The sequence below is a fragment of the Oncorhynchus kisutch genome, linkage group LG5 (assembly GCF_002021735.2).
Source record: "Oncorhynchus kisutch isolate 150728-3 linkage group LG5, Okis_V2, whole genome shotgun sequence".
Classification (NCBI taxonomy): Eukaryota; Metazoa; Chordata; class Actinopteri; order Salmoniformes; family Salmonidae; genus Oncorhynchus; species Oncorhynchus kisutch.
The window spans coordinates 30,898,867-30,915,966 of NC_034178.2; the positions used below are offsets into that span (position 1 = coordinate 30,898,867).

General features: G+C 44.1%; 1 protein-coding gene across 1 annotated transcript; it reads right to left on the bottom strand.

Annotated features, from left to right (window-relative positions):
* Positions 1 to 9: 9 nt before the first annotated feature.
* On the bottom strand, positions 10 to 14,281 carry plch2b (phospholipase C, eta 2b). Its single transcript, XM_031824848.1, has 21 exons — positions 13,345 to 14,281; positions 12,028 to 12,174; positions 11,516 to 11,759; positions 11,071 to 11,200; positions 8,588 to 8,758; positions 8,397 to 8,490; positions 7,891 to 8,094; positions 5,195 to 5,315; positions 4,918 to 5,089; positions 4,648 to 4,755; positions 4,117 to 4,191; positions 3,641 to 3,741; positions 3,442 to 3,530; positions 3,122 to 3,307; positions 2,859 to 2,966; positions 2,583 to 2,707; positions 2,384 to 2,468; positions 2,084 to 2,230; positions 1,823 to 1,902; positions 509 to 1,670; positions 10 to 304 (listed from the first exon to the last, which is right to left on the bottom strand). Exons 1-21 carry the CDS (start codon positions 13,808 to 13,810, stop codon positions 288 to 290), a joined length of 4,032 nt encoding a protein of 1,343 aa, XP_031680708.1. The 5' UTR covers positions 13,811 to 14,281; the 3' UTR covers positions 10 to 287.
* Between the last annotated feature and the right edge of the window lie 2,819 nt (positions 14,282 to 17,100).

The following is a 17,100-nucleotide window of genomic DNA, read 5'->3' on the forward strand; positions in this document are numbered from 1 at the left end:
GTCTAGTAATGAATGCATGTTCCATTCTGTTCCGTTCAGAACGATTCACTTTGGTATTCAGTTGTATTAACAAAAGATGCATCGTGATGCAAAAATGACAATATCCACATAAAAAGTAAGTGATTACCTTATACAAAATAAACTTGTTCAGTCTCAAAATGTGATGACATTTGTACATACATCTAGATACATACAAGGTAACGCTATACGTTTACAAGTGTTTATCCTACTCCCATGCTTATTCCAATTGGCTGCTCACTGCTGTGGTCCTTGTAAGTGTCTGGTTACTATAGGGTAGAGTAATCTGCAAATAAAACACAGTGAACAAAATTGACATTACTATAATTCCAGGGTCATCAATCAACATTGACTTTGTAATGTCGATGATCTGAGCATACAGGTACACGTACTTTGTGACTCAGAAAACAATACATCTTCACCACCGCCATGCTCTCTAGCTGGGATATAATAACAGAATAAGATATCGTATTATAAGAGTCACATTTACCGTAAAAAAAGAGTGGCGATTTACAGCGAAGCTCCTTCATCTTTTGGTCAAAGAGGGCATTCATCTCTCTCTGCAGGGTGCCCACTTCCCTCTGCCCACTGACTGGCACGCGCGAGGGCAGGAGCTCCAGACGTAGACTGTCTATACTGCCACCACTGCTGGAGTCACTGTCAGACAGGTAGAGGCCGTTGGCCATAGCCATAGGTATAGGCTGGTGGCCATAGCGGCAATGGTTCTGGGGGGGAGGGGAAGGAGTCTGAGGCTGCCAGTGCACAGCAGCCCTGCGGTTAACTACCGGGGTGATGGGGGAGGTATGCTGCTTTCGTGGAACACTGCGAGAGCGGGCCTTTGTCCGTGATGTGTTGGAGGGGCGTTGACTGGCTGGGGTCTCCAGGGTCCGTCTAACTCTGACAGGGGAGGATGGTGGGTGTCGGTTCCGGAGAACGACCTCAGGATGAGACTGGGGCTGGGCCTGGGGTAGGGACTGGGGCTGCGGATGGAGCTGGAGTTGGGGCTGATTCAGATGTTCTGATACAGTTTGGAGTGCAGGCTTACTGTTAAGCTTTGTCAGTGGTTCTCCTGCTATGTCCTCAATCTCAGGTGGGTCTGGCTCAAATGAACGACCCGAGTAGTCCTGGCCCGGCCAGTGTGCATGGAAAGACTGAACCTGGTCTTCCAGATCTGGCCAGGCTGCCTGAAACGACTGCGTTTGGCTCTCTGGTTCTGGACTCTGTGGCTGAGACGACTGAAACACATCCTCCAGATCTGGGCTTGTTGCTGTGATGCACGGGATGGGCGCCCCAGAGTTGGAGAAGGTGGAGGACATGCGGACAAGGATGCCCTTCCTTTTCCCCTCCTTCTTTTTCTCCTCCTTCGGAGAAGCACCCTGGATTTCCTCCTCCAGGATTTGCACCGTGTGAGCTCGCTTCAGTGGTTCACTCTGAGTCCCTCTATGGAGGTAGTCTATGACCGCAGGCGTCAGTAACATGCTGCCGTTCCCGCTGCTCTCCTGGGAGTAGGAGTCCAGGTCCTTGCGGTAGTGCTGACGGACGTCCTCTGATGAGTAAGTGGAGAGGTGCATGGAGACCGCCTTTGGCTCCTTGGCCGACCCTTTCTTCGTAGCTTTTTTCAAAAAACCCTTCACAGCATTACTTGGCTTAACCTACGTGACAGAAAACAAGACATGCTTTCATCAAGTGTTGAATTCAAGAGAAAGTGAGCTGTGAATTGACTCGCTGTTAAGAAAATCCAAGCCTTAGTCTTCAACGACAGCAATGCAGGTAAAGCAAAACTCAACCCAGTGCTTAGGCCTACCTTTCCTGTGATGTCATTTACAGCAACATGAACAAAGATGGAGGCCTCCTCCATGCCCTCGAGATAGACATGGCGATAACCTTAAACATGTTTTGAAAAGATGATAAGGTCAAATGAACCATTTATCACATTAATCCCAAAATCACATGCATTTCATTTTCGTAGAGCAATCCATGATAATGGTGCACTTGTTATGTTGACGATCCAAATGTCTTCTGTCTGATGAAGTAGAGACCTGGTTAATCACTCCAGCTACCTTACCTGGCATCATGCTGACGAATGCTATGGTCCTCTGTCCAATGAAGTTTTGTCCTATCGGATCATGGTCCCACACCTGGAAACGCACCAGTGCAATCTGGGTCATGTGGAGGGTGAAGACCAAGCTCTCCTCCCACATGGGATTGAAGCCTACAATGGCACAGAGAAGGAAGGAGACTATTAACTTCCATTGCTTTTCATTCAACAGAAGTTTAACAGAATATCAAAATGTATAGTTGAATGAGCACCTTGTTAAAAAAAAAAAGGAAACTAAATAGCTGTTGATTTAAGATCAATGCTCACCATTGTCATCCACCACCCTTGTCTGCTGCTTACAGCAATCAATAGGCAGACCGATGATCTCCACCTCTACAAAAGGATCAATAATCTACAACAACAACAAAGAAGACACATTCACATACAACGCACGAGTGACAAGACAAATAGCCTGGTAGTCTCCACACATAAAAGAGATCAATTGAGGTTGTCTGACATGTCTCACCTCCCCTCTATCCCCCAGCATTGAGTCTTTGGGTTTTGGAAGCTGCTGCCCACTGATAATCTTCAGTACCAATTGAGTCTTACTCTGTCCTGGCAGAGGGTCCTCCAGCGTAGGGTTAAAGAAACCTGGGCAACACAGAGGGCAACATTCAGCCAGCAAACTCTTATTCTGAGGAACAACTACTGTGCATTTATAGTGTTCAATTGTATAACCCGTTTGCTCATGTCTGTATTTTGGCTTCAACTACAGTTACCCATGTTTTCTAATAGTACCCACCTTTGTTCATGCACCTGGGCTTCAGTAAGTATCCACAGTTGCCATTGGTTGAGAACTTGGCTCTGTTCAGTTCAAGCATGCGGCCCTCTGTCTGGTAATTCAGTGCAACTGAAAAGATAAGACCAGATAAGAAACACATTTTAGAGTACGACCACTGTTCTGAACCAGACTGAAGTCTAGATATTTGCCTCTAGACTGTCTTGTTTTTCTCTGTAAGCAAAGCAAAGCACGCTTAAAGGTATTGCATGAGCAGGGTATTTTACCCATATGGCATCCTGCGTTCCAAAAGGGCTGTGGGTTGAAGTTGCTAGAGTCCACACGGTAGTTGGAGGGGTAAACACGTAGTAGCTGCCTCTGGTTTAATCGCACCAACTGAGCTGGCTTCAGAGCCATGATCTGGTTCACAATGCTTTCATTGAGGGAAGACACTTGCCAACTGGTCATATAAGCTGCCAACCAGAAAACACATAGTTTCAGACACACTGACAACCAAGAGATAGAATGACTCCCATGCTGAAAGATCTTGTGCCATTGTTGAGTAAAGCAGAAATGATTTTGTTTGATTATAGACACTACTCCCCACCTTGTGTTTCAATGTCATGGACCCGGACAGACTTGGTGTACTTGACGAGGTCAGACAGGGCTCGGGATAACCTCATCGTCTTCCCTTTCCTGAGGGCGAATAGGGGAGGGCCAGAGATAATTGGATGCATGGGTCAACGTTTAAAAGTTCAAGTAAATGGTTTGAGAACAGTATAACAGTCATGTTTGATTGGCTTTACTTGTTGTGGTACACAATTTGTGTTTTGTCTCTCATGATGGGGTTCTCTTGGTCTGCATGGTCTAAATTGAGCATTAGCTTCTTTTTCTTCTTCTTTTTCCTCTAAGCACAAGAAATGAACAGTCAGTGTTTAGTCCAGATGGGGGCATTTCTACTGTAACAAGAGCATGTTAGAGCTGTAGAAAATGTCTCTCAAAGCAATACACTGCGCTGTCAGGAAAGTCACACAGAAAAGCTGATGCAGGCCTATGGTGACAACGACTATTTTCACACGCTAGTGTTGGCAAAGGGGGGTGGTGAAGGGAGTTTGTGATTTGCATTTGTGCTGGTGAGGTAAGAGTCATTTGCATGGTGGAGGGAATGGTGAAGAGGAAGAGTGAAGTTCATTTGCATAAACATGATTGGAAAGCGCGGTGAAGCGAAGGCCGGGTAAGGAGGAAGGGAGGGAGGGAGTTGTACGAGAGAGAATAGGCTGACCTTGCGTCTGAAGCTGCCCATGATAGACCTGCGTTTCTTGGGTTTGGATTCATCTGCAGTGCCAGCAGCGTTCCCCTTGAATAGTCAAACATATTCAAGACTCTAGACTCCCTGCAGACACAATCAATCAGCCACCTAGCTATCTCACTGTCTGATGGAATTCCTAAGGGCCTTGGCATTCTTCTCATGACAGAGCACCTGATAACATCACGTGGTGTGCTTTTCATTGTTCTCTGAAGTCAGCAACAACAACAAAGTACAGCAATCAGATATTTGCATCTAGGTAAACTGAAACACATGAAATTCACATAACATCCACTGTAAAACAGCCATTAATTGAAGTAGTTTTCAGACAAAGAATAAGTGCACTAGGCTTACAGTAATGAGACGTTCATTGATGTCTCACATTTGGAGTATTATGCCACCTACAGGGGCTTTTAGGAACACTACAAATGTCCTGGGATAGTTTTACTCAATACATTGATATTTTACCCTCAGTCTATTTTAGCTAAACGGTAGTAATGTCCTTACATCTGTGTTTATCTGGGTGTCATCTTCATCCTCCTCTTCCTCACTGTCTTCATCCGACACATCCCCCTCCTCTGCATCACCATCAATGTTCGCTGGAAGCTTCTTTCCCTGTGGAATAACAACCAGTCTGTTTACTACATTACCTTTTTTTTCACGGAAAGTGTTCTGTAATGTCGTTTTAGAGTTTTATGATTTGGACATCGCCGCTATGGAAATGACTGACTGCTACTATTGGTTGCGCAGTACATTGATAAAGAAATATGGCTTTACCTTGACTAGAACTTTCCCTTTCAGGAGCTCTGGGGAGGGCAACTTTCTGAATTCATTCATGTTGACCGTAGAAAGGTCCACCTTATCCTGGAGCACCTCCAACAGATACTCAGCCATCTTCTTCTGCTGGGGCACTGTGCAATGGTTCTCTATGGATAGGATCACCGGGTACCTGAGGATGTACGGCACAACATATTGGAATGTGTGTTGCCCATGAATGGTTTTCTATTGCTATTTATACCTGGGCAGGACATGGTGACAAAATAAAGGTACTCACTGATTCTTTGTGAAGGCATATTTGTTAACGGTTTCAATGACGTCTTTGAAGAGGATCTTGGATGTCAGGGTGTAGCCATGATGGACGATAGGCTCCCCGTCTGGTCCATCCCAGCAGTCCACTGACAGACACAGTGAGTGAGTGAGTGAGTGAGTGACGAGGATGGTAAATACTGTTATACAACGGGTGAGTCTAATCCTGGATTCTGATTGGCTAAAACCACATTCCAGCCAGTGTCTATTTAAGCAATAAGGCCCGAGGCGGTAGGGTATATGGGATGGCAAGTAGCCTAGTGGTTAGAGCGTTGGGCCAGGAACCGAAAGGTTGGTAGATCGAATCCCTTAGCTGACAATGTAAAAATCTGTTGTTCTGCCCCTGAACAAGGCAGTTATCCCATTGTTCCTAGGCTGTCATTGTAAATAAGATTTTGTTCTTAACTGACTAGCCTAGTTAAATAAAGGTTAAATCAAAAATATGGCCAATATACCACGTGTCTAAGAACAGCCTTTAGCTGTGGAATATTGGCCATATACCACAAACCCCTGAGGTGCCTGATTGCTATTATAAACTGATTAACAATGTAATTAGATCAGTAAAAATAAATGTTTTGTCAAACCCATGGTATATGGTGGGTCTAATCCTGGATGCTAACGGGTTAAAACTGCATTCCAGCCAGTGTCTATTCCACAAGTTACCGCTAGCTAAAGCTATGACGTTAAATGCCTATCTACTCTGTCCCATCTCACTGCGCAATCCACTCTCTCATCAGCCCAGCCAGGCAATTTAAAAACTTGATCTCCACTATAAAAAGCATGTAGACATTATATCCCATTTCTTTTAGACTATCATTTGATTTCATTTTCAAAAGCGGAGATTTGAATAAACCTTGCTGTCTGTCTCTCCGACATTTGCAACATTGTTTCAAGATATTGAAATTCAATTTCCAGCTGTCCTATGGTAATGAACCTGTCGGGAGTCGGGATGAGACACAGGCAGGCAGCATTTCTCAGCCAGTCGAAATCATAAATCGGCTGGCATCATTTTTACAAAGAAATGTCAATAGAAAACAGGTAAAACGAGATGAAATGCAGCTAGTTTGCTGTCATTCCATTTTCAGTTTAAAGTGATTGTGTTAGCTGTGTAGTTGGCTGTCTCATTTGAACAGTGGCCTGGCGGCAGAGAAAATGTTTAATGCCATGTGAAATCGCACATAATTAGTTCATTGCTATGGATGTATCCCCCCAACAATCACTAGAAAACAGCTTTAACAAACGTAAATGCAGCTACTTTGCTGATATTCTGGCTACACTGTTTGACGTGACTGTGTTAGCCAAAGTTGGCTAGCTGGCAAGCAAGGGATAAGAATGATGCCAGAAAGAAAGAACGACCAGGCGGCTTGGGAAGCAACCATAGATTTGTGTCGGGACTATATCTTGTGGAAGGATGAAATAGTATGAATAAATTCATCAAAATAACGTTTTTATTGAAACATATGTCAATCACTATTTGAATATGTTGGTAACCCGTTGTACAAAAGTAATAATGCCCTCATCTCGGGCCTAACAACAACCGTGCCAATATATCCTCCAAACACCGGCTTTCTTTGATGGGGTTTTATCGGCGGTTGGCATCCAAAGTTATGGTGCATTACCGCCACCTACTGTACTGGAGTATGGGCCAGCGATAGGGATAATCGAAATCCTACCTCCCAGCCATGTTGCTCTTAAAAAATATATCGACATATTTGAGACTATATCTAATGACGTTCTACTCGATATACTCTTTAAAATAATTTCCTGTTTCCTCTTCTTCATCATACTTCTTCATCATACCAGCCTCTCTCTTTCCCTCTGATACTCCCCACACTGTAGCAATACATGCTCCACGGTCTCTGTTTCCTGTCAATAATCACACTTTCCTGTTGGATGCTTTCCTATCACATTTAAGGTCTTATTCAACTGGCTGTGTCCCACCCTTAATCTTGTAAAAATAGCCTCCTCTCTTATGTCCCTTCCTGCCGTCCTCCCCTCCCCAACTTTCCTCTGTACTTGAAATAAATGCCTGCCCTTAGAATCTCTATTCCACTGCTCCTGCTATCTCTGCACCATCACTGTCCATATCAGGCTTTTTGCCTCTGCCTTGCTCATTAAAACTACAAAACTACAACTCAACATTCCCACTACTAAGTGCTTGTTTAGCCAGTATATCAGCTGCCTCGTTCCCCTCCACCCCCACATGGACAAGGACTCAAGTAAATCTTATCTGTATACCCATCTGTCTAATCCTGCCATGGGTTTGTAGCATCTTATCAAGCAGGTCTTGTCTGCTACGTGAGCTAAAGGACTGGAGACTCATCAACACTGCACATGAATCAGAGCAACAACTACTCTGTCTGGTTAGACTTCCTTCACCCTCTGCAAGGCCAACAGAATGGCCATCAGCTCTGCCGTATATACAGCCAGATGATCTGTAATACGTTTCCTGACTGCCACCCCATGTTCCTGCACTACAAATGCTGACCCAGTACGTCCTGTCCTTGGATCTTTTGAATCATCTGTGTAAATGGCTATAAAGTCTCTTAAACAAATCAGCAAACACCGGCTTCTCTGGCATAAACACTTAAGCTGGAGTACAGCACTGCAATGTTTTGAGTAGGGAGGCAGTTGAACGGCCATTATAGTGTCTACTAAGCTTACCTTCCACACAGCGACAGCCAGCCTGGAGCACATAGGCGTACATGTCTACCCTGGACTCAGACAGAAGCTGGTCCCCTGTCAGGTAGGTGTTGTGGGACGAGGCTATGAAGTAGTTACACAGGGGCTGAGTCATGTCCTGGTGCACACGATGGTGGTCTGGTTTAAAGATGTCTCCTGCTGGACTTCGCATGTAATTGGTGAAACCTGAGGTAAGAAACAGGATATGTGACTTTTCTTTGATTGACATACTGTTACTGTACTTGGAGATACACCATGTCTGTTCATGTGTATGTGACTTTTCTTTGATTGACATACTGTTACTGTACTTGGAGATACACCATGTCTGTTCATGTGTATGTGACTTTTCTTTGATTGACATACTGTTACTGTACTTGGAGATACACCATGTCTGTTCATGTGTATGTGGCTATTTCTGTGGGCTGCGATATTTTAGTTACAGGCGCTTGTGTCATGAAAACTACTTCAAAATCATGTAAAATCCTTACCATCGATACCCAGAACCATATTCTGTAGGTTTTGAGAACATGGCTCAAACTGACTCACTATCTCCAGACAATATTCTCTGGTTACACCCGCCATCTACCAAACAGAAACATTGTGATGAAAAATGAGCAAAAATGCAGAATATTTGTTGTTGTTGTTGAAACGTTATATTCTGCTTTTAATTCAGTTTTACCTTCTGTTCATTTTCCATGAAACGGACCAGGTCATTTAGGTCCATGAACTCTTTGTTATTACTGTAGGAGAGCATGATGAGATAGAGGCCTCTGCGTGTAGACATCATCTTATAGAAGGTACAGAATTCTTCAAAAGCTAACGAACCCTGGTTGTCATCTGTGTCTGCTTTCTGAGGATGGAAAGAAAATATGTAGGGTTCTAGTTAAGGTTAGGGTGAGGGTTAGCCACTTAGAAAAGAGTGTTCCTCAAGGGTTATTTGAGAAGGGTGATGGTTCTATGTGAAACCATAATGACTCAAATAACCTTTGAACCCTTCAATGGTTCTTTGCAGTTCAGAAAATACTGCCCATCTCTGCCTATATGATTCTTCAAAAGGCTCTTTGTAGAACCTTAGAGATTAAGAAAGGGCTTTTATAGAACCATTCTCCATAAAGGTTCTATAAAGAACCATTAAAATAGGGTTCTATACAGCACCAAGAAAGGTTGTAACAATATCAGAAGCATTTCTGGTGCTATATCCATGGGTCACTCTGTTGTTTCCATGGGTTGCACCACCGTCAATCTGTTGTTTCCATGCGTTGCACCACCGTCACTCTGTTGTTTCCATGGGTTGCACCACCGTCACTCTGTTGTTTCCATGGGTTGCACCACCGTCACTCTGTTGTTTCCATGGGTTGCACCACAGTCACTCTGTTGTTTCCATGGGTTGCACCACCGTCACTCTGTTGTTTCCATGGGTTGCACCACCGTCACTCTGTTGTTTCCATGGGTTGCACCACCGTCACTCTGTTGCGTCATTGCCATTGTTATGAACATTATACAGACGCCACAGCCACTTTGGTGCCCAAAGTCCAGTGATGCCCACTCATTCTGAACCGGGCCTAATGACTGTTTAGTCTAAATTACACTATAGTGGCCTGGAAATATGATGACATTGCTAAAGTAGACAAATATTTAGTAGGAATCAACTGTGTCACACATGACCTGCGGTTGTGAGGCCGGTTGGACGTTCCGCCAATTTCTCTAAAACGACATTGGAGTTTGCTTGTGGTAGAGGAATTACCATTCAATTATCTGGAAAAAGCTCTGGTGGACATTCCTGCAGTCAGCAAGCCAATTGCACACTCCCAGCACAAGGAACACCTGTGTAATGATCGTGCTGATTAATCAGCTTCTTGATATGTCACACCTGTCAGGTGGATGGATTATCTTGGCAAAAGAGAAATGCTCACTAACAGGGATTTAAACACATTTTCTGCACACAATTTGAGAGAAATAAGCTTTTTGTGTGTATTTCAGGGACCAACCCTTTACATCTTGCATTTATATTTTTGTTCAGTATAATTACTTGCCCCCTTCAGGAATGTCATTTTATTTCCAAGCCACTTTTTGAGATAAAGATAAACATTTAGATAAAGCCAGAGACTCTGGGTTCGCGCCTAGGCTCTGTCGCAGCCGGCCGTGACCGGGAGGTCTAGCGTTGTCCGGGTTAGGGAGGGTTTGGCCGGTAGGGATATCCTTGTCTCATCGCGCACTAGCGACTCCTGTGGCAGGCCGGGCGCAGTGCACGCTAACCAGGTCGCCAGGTGCATGGTGTTTCCTCAGCTGGCTTCTGGGTTGGATGCGCGGCTGGCTTCCGGGTTGGATGCGCGCTGTGTTAAGAAGCAGTGCGGCCTGGTTGGGTTGTGTTTCGGAGGACGCATGGCTTTCGACCTTCGTCTCTCCCGAGCCCATACGGGAGCTGTAGCGATGAGACAAGATAGTAACTACTAACAATTGGATTACAACGAAATTGGGGAGAAAAGGGGGTCAAATTAAAAAATTGAAAAAGATTGAGAAAAAGACACAGAACAAATCCTTCTTGCACTGCCACAAAAGACAGGTAATGCAATGTGCCTTAGTGTGAATTACTGGAGCAGTGTGAACACGTACAGTAGGCTAATACAACCGTAGCCATCTGTTATGTTCAACGGTGACCATATGGCCTGGTCTTCCTGCAGCGAGCTTCTCACGTACAGTGAACAACCTGCACTCTCTCAAGGTACGGCTAGGAAATCCGGAGACAAGACAACACATCCTAAGCTAGGATTGGAGATCAGGCCATGATCTTTGACCCCTAAACCCCTCTGGAAGAGTCTTGTCAGAGTGAAACCCTATTGCTGGCTTCTAAAGTAGCCTAGGGTTAAGTCCTCTCACCTCTCCAACAGAACTATGGGATAGCTACAGTATATACAACACTGTACATTGTGTACCAAACCATGTAAGGACACCTGAAATGCAAGCTCTTGCAAAGTAGTTTATAATTGATACTGGGTTTCCACATGATACATATAATGACCTTCTGTAAAACTACTTTTAAAAGATGACAATGACTTGTTATTGCATTCTAGGGAGTAATGAGAAACATTGAGATACAAGTACATCAAAATGTTCTTGGTGAGTTCATCCCCAGATTTATGAACATCTGAATATGGATCTCACCTTAAACATCTCCCTGACTTTCTGCCTGGGCAGGTTCACGTTGAGTTTGTGGAGTAACTGAAGAACCTCTCCCAGGCTCAAATTGCCGTCCCCGTTTTTGTCTGCCTCTGAGAAGGTCTGCTGTAACCATGTGAAATAAGAGTTAAGGATGAGACACGGAGACCAGTGACCAATGACATTTCTTTTAGTGTGTATCAAAATGCATCCTATGTGACAAGACATCCCCTGGGATTACATGTGTTGCTACACGTGATTTTACACAAACATTGGAAAGTATCATATCCTAATTGAATCAAATGCCCACAAGCTGATGATATTCAGGTCTTATTATGTCAGTCAAATGGATGTATTCTATGGTGTTGCAGGATGGCCTATGTTCTACTTCCATAATTGGGTCATAAGGCCCTATGAGTGATATGCTCCATGGTGACAGAGTAAAGGATATTGGTCCCTTTTGCGTTGTCTCTTTGCCAGACTGTCCTCGTCACTGATGCCAGCCATGAGGTATTTCAGGCCAGTAATCCAGGTACGGGCCTCGTCTCCGTTAGTGGAGACCAGGTCAAGAGACTCCACGTGGTCGCCATGGTAAATACTGAAGCAGCAGTTGGGGTCGAAGCAACTGTCTGCGTAGCGCTGGAAGATCTCAGACTTCTTGCCCTCACACACCTCGTGGATGGAGTCAATGGTTACTGGGAAAGAATCAACGTGAAAATGAATCAGAATGTCCTCCAGCAGTCAATCAAATAACCTGTTCATTTTTCAGAAATCTCATAGCTATTTCAGATGAGTTACCAGGTGGTAATACACACACGCGGTACGCGCGTTTGTACATTATGTTCAAATATCTAATGGAATAGGGCTGGTAAAACTGTTGAACGTAGACCAAGTAAAAATACTAGAGTATTCCTCACAGTGCCCGTATGAAACCCCATCTGAAACATTCCCTGTCTGACTCACTTTTAGCTTTATCGTGCTTCCTGGAGGGCCTCCAGCGGATGCAGGACTTGTGTTCATCCAGGTAGAAGAACCTGACCAGGCCCTTCTTCTTCCCTTTCAGTTTGGTCATCTGGGTGCCAGTCTGCATGGTGCACATACACCTCTCCACTGCAAGACAGGCCCAGGGAGGAAGGCACACACACACTGGGTCAACATCAGATGGCCTCTGTGCTCACACGGTACAGGGCGCCCTGTCCATGTACTGTACTTGTGTACCCTAACATTATAGCATTTGGGCCCATATCGAGTAAGTAAATAGCCTTGCACGAGCCTAGGCTTGTACGAGCCAGAACGGCTCATAGGAGTAGGAGCCCAGATCCTGTTTCTGTAGTGTGAGGCAGCTTGAAGTACAAGTACACCCCCTGCACAGAACGCTAATCTATTTGGGCCCATATAGTAATTGTTTACTGGGGAAACAAAGAGAAGATGCTGATGCATTGTAAGACGTGTCATGAGCATGTGTAGCCCCATATGTCCTGCAATACTGAATTATCTTTCAATCGGCAGGTGAATTTACAAATGTTATTTCACAGCGCTGGGGAAGCCACGTATATAATCCCTTTCAGATTAATTGAGGAGAATAGCAGGGTTCAAGCAGAGATTTACCAACTAGCAGTTGATTATTAGATTAGCTGACAACGTCAGGGCCAGGATTTAAGGGGCTGTTTATGTTATCAACGTGCACCTTGCACATCAAACACGTCTCTTGTCGTACAGCTGAGATAGATACTTAATCCTTGCAATATCTGCAGTGTAGAATATTCTGCTCTTATACTGATTTATTGGTAGTGCATACTGTAGACCCACCTACAGCTGACTTAACTGAGCTGGCTCCCATTCTCTTAGGACCCCCCCTGTCCCATGACATGTTCGCATGGCATTCATGTTTGTATGGTATTTTTGAGCATGACGGTAAGAGCAGTTAACCTTCCTCTGTAATCTGAGGTAGAGAGAGAGAGAGAGAGACACACGTGATGCCCACTAGTCGGCATCACTCAGTCTAATCTCTAGGGATTGTCTGGAGTCCATATACCCATCATCTACTCACTGTTACCTGCGTACATGTCACCTGCATTTTCACTCTATTGTGGTGGGAAATCCAGGGTTTAGGGAGCAATAGCAGGTGTTATAGGATATGCTACCTTGTTTCGTACATTTTGTTCAAACTCAGTGGCTTATGATTTACAGCTCTGTATCCTCCACAAATAGTAAGTCATTAAGTCATTCGAGGGAAGATAAAAATATATGTCAAATATCATATCTCCATCAGTTGCTTACCATATTGACCCAGTCTCCATTTGGGCTGTGCTACGACGCTTCCACCAATCCAGAAGAACTCCTCTGCCAGTCTGGAGATGGAGGTTTTCTGCCACAGCTTTGGGGACGTCATGATGGACGGGGTGGGAGACCTGCTAGAGGACCTGCTGAAGGGGGAGGAGGTCCTTCTCTCTGCGCTCAGAGAGGACAGACAAGGGGAGAACAGTCCAGGAGACAAGGAAGCAAAGGATGGAGAGCCACTCTTCACTGTAGACGAGGTAGCCATCACTGGGGTAGAGGTGAGGCTCAGTCTTGGAAATATCGCTGCCATCGGTGGGGTGGTGGTGAGACTCAGCCTTGGAGATCTTGGAGATGGAGCTGTCATCGGTGGGGTGTTGATGGGGTTTAGTCCTGGAGATAAGTTGACGTTCAGTCCTGGAGATAGCGGTGCCATGGCTGAGTTGACGTTCATTCCTGTACCACTCATTTAGCTACACACCTGCCTCCCGCTCATGTCCTCTACCCAGTGTATGTGCCCCTCACACAGCCTTGGTCTCTCCAGTTGGACTGTGGTTCAAACCAAAACTTAATATCCTGAAGACACCTCAAACTCCCTACCATAATCCAGGAAGTATGTCCATTTTCAGAATTGTATTTTACCACGCAGAGTTAAAAAACCTTGTCCTGTACCACCACCTCAGTTTGTATGTGTGTCTCCAGAAGAACTAGCCATAGGACAGGGATTGAAGGCCCCTGACTACTCCATTCATTCCCATTCTTCACCAAACATTCCACAGCACAGGCCCCAGTGACGCAGCCAGTGTACACACAAGTGTGTTTCGCACTGTGGCAGCAGGAGAAGTGTGCAACACGCGTCAACCACTAAACCTTCCTCAAGCTGTAATCCTGGGCTAAAGGAGGCCACGGCCTTCGCTGACGGATGTTCACGCAAAATGTAAGCTCTTAATGAAAGGGAAAGAGGTGGGGATGGGAAGGGATGTTCACTCAGTAGCACAAAAGGGAAGTCCAATCAAGTAGCTGAATGCGGAGTATCCAACCACTCTCAGATAGGAATGGGATGTTAGTTTTTGTGGCGTGACTCTGAGTCTAGGCTGCAGTCAAACAAATGAGATGAAGTCTCCCCTTCTCAGTAGCCTGCGGGCACTTCCCTCGTGAGACAATTGCCCTCTTTGCAATCAGCATGTAATAACACTAACATGAAAATTGTGAATTAGCTCTGCTGTGTATGTTTGGTGTCTGTTCTATGAAAAACACACGGGCCTATCAGAGATACCAAAGTATTTAATTGAATTAAAGTATTGACTCTGCAGGAGGAGGTCTTATGTTCTGCACACCGATTGGCTGATGTTTGTTTTTGTATGTGTGTTGTTGTCCGAGCATCAAAGAAGTTACAAATTGTGCTTTGAATTATCCCTGTTTCTTAGATATGAATACATAATGTTGGCCTCTAAATTGTGCCACCCTGTATTATACTTATGCTAAAATGTTTATGCCGTTTACTTTATGTTTTGTATTCTTATCTTTTCTTATTTCTTATCGTTGTTGCATTGTCGAGAAGGAACCTGCAAGGAAGCATTTCGTTGGACGATGTGTATCCCGTACAGTGCCTTCAGAAAGTATTCACACCCCTTGACTTTTTCCACATTTTGTTGTGTTACAGCCTGAATTCAAAATGGATTACATTTCGATTTTTTTCACTGGCCTCCACACAATACCCCATAATGTCAATGTGGAATTATGTTTTTTAGAAATGTTTACAAATTAAGACAAAATGTAAAGCTGAAATGTCTTGAGTCAATAAGTATTCGACCCCTTTGTTATGGGAAGCCTAAATAAGTTCAGGAGTAGATATTTGCTTAACAAGTCACATAATAAGTTGCAAGGACTCACTCTGTGTGCAATAATAGTGTTTAACATGATTTTTGAATGACTACCTCATCTCTGAACCCCACCCATACAATTATCTGTAAGGTCCCTCAGTTGAGCAGTGAATTTGAAACACAGATTCAACCACAAAATACCAGGGAGGTTTTCCAATGCCTCAAGAAGGGCACCTATTGGTAGATGGGAAAACATTTGAGCATGGTGAAGTTTTTAAGTACCTTGTGGATGGTGTATCAATACACCCAGTCACTACAAATATACAAGCATCCTTCCCAACTCAGATGCCAGAGAGGAAGTAAAACTGCTCAGGGATTTCACCATGAGGCCAATTGTGACTTTAAAACAGTTACAGAGTTTAATGGCTGTGATAGGAGAAAACTGAGGAGGGATCAACAACATTGTTGTTACTCCACAATACTAACCTAATTGACAGAGTGAAAAGAAGGAAACCTGTACAGAATGAACATATTCCAAAACATTCATCCTGTTTGCAACAAGCCACTAAAGCAATTCACTGTTGGTCCTGAATACAAAGTGTTATGTTTGGGGCAAATCCAATACAGCACATTACTGAGTACCACTCTCCATACTTTCAAGCATAGTTGTGGCTGCATCATGTTATGGGTATGTGTAACGGATGTGAAACGGCTAGCTTAGTTAGTGGTGCGCGCTAAATTGCGTTTCAATCGGTGACGTCACTTGCTCTGAGACCTTGAAGTAGTAGTTCCCCTTGCTCTGCAAGGGCCGTGGCTTTTGTGGAGCAATGGGTAACGATGCTTCGTGGGTGACTGTTGTTGATGTGTGCAGAGGGTCCCTGGTTCGCGCCCGGGTATGGGCGAGGGGACGGTCTAAAGTTATACTGGTACATATGCTTGTAATTGTTTAGGACTGGGGAGTTTTTCAGGATTCAAAATAAACGGAATGGAGCTAAGGACAGGCAGTATCCTAGAGAAAAACCTAGTTCAGTCTGTTTTCCATCAAACACTGGGAGATGAATTCACCTTTCAGCAGGAGGACTATAACTTTAAACACAAGGCCAAATCTATACTGGAGTTTCTTACCAAGAAGACAGTGAATGTTACTGAGTGGCCAAGTTACAGTTTTGACTTAAATCTGCTTGAAAATCTTTGACAAGACTTGAAAATTGTTGTCTAGCAATGATCAACAACCAATTTGACAGAGCTTGAAGAATTTTGAAATGAATCATTGGCAAGTATTGTACAATCCAGGTGTGGAAAGGTCTTAGAGACTTACTCAGAAAGACTTACAGCTGTAATCACTGCCAAAGATGATTTTAATATGTATTGCCTCAGGGGTGTGAATACTTATGTAAATTAGATATTTCTGTATTTAGTTTTCAATACATTTACAAAATTGTCAAACAACATGTTTTTACTTTGTTATTAGGGAGTATTGTGTGTAGTATTGTGTGAAAATATACAGTACCAGTCAAACGTTGGGACACATCTACTCATTCAATGATTTTTCTTTATTTTGTATTTTCTACATTCTAGAATAATAGTGAAGACATCAAAACTATGAAATAACACACATAGTAATCAAAAAAGGGTTAAACAAATAAAAATATATTTTATATTTGAGATTCTTTGCCTTGATGACAGCTTTGCACACTCTTGGCATTCTCTCAACCAGCTTCACCAAGAATGCCTTTGCAACAGTCTTGAAGGAGTTCCCACATATGCTGAGCACTTGTTGGCTGCTTTTCCTTCACTCTGCGGTCCAACTCATCCCAAACCATCTCAATTGGGTTGAGGTCGGGTGATTGTGGAGGCCAGGTCATCTGATGCAGCACTCCATCACTCTCCTTCTTGGTCAAATAGTCCTTACACAGCCTAGAGGTGTGTTTGGTCA

Coding starts and splice junctions, on each gene's coding strand:
- plch2b (XM_031824848.1), bottom strand. CDS start 13,810: ATGAGTGGTACAGGAATGAACGTCAACTCAGCCATGGCACCGCTATCT. Junction 11,201..11,515: donor AGACAACGCAAAAGGGACCA/ATATCCTTTACT, acceptor CTCTTATTTCAC/ATGGTTACAGCAGACCTTCT. Junction 8,491..8,587: donor TCATGGAAAATGAACAGAAG/GTAAAACTGAAT, acceptor TCTGTTTGGTAG/ATGGCGGGTGTAACCAGAGA.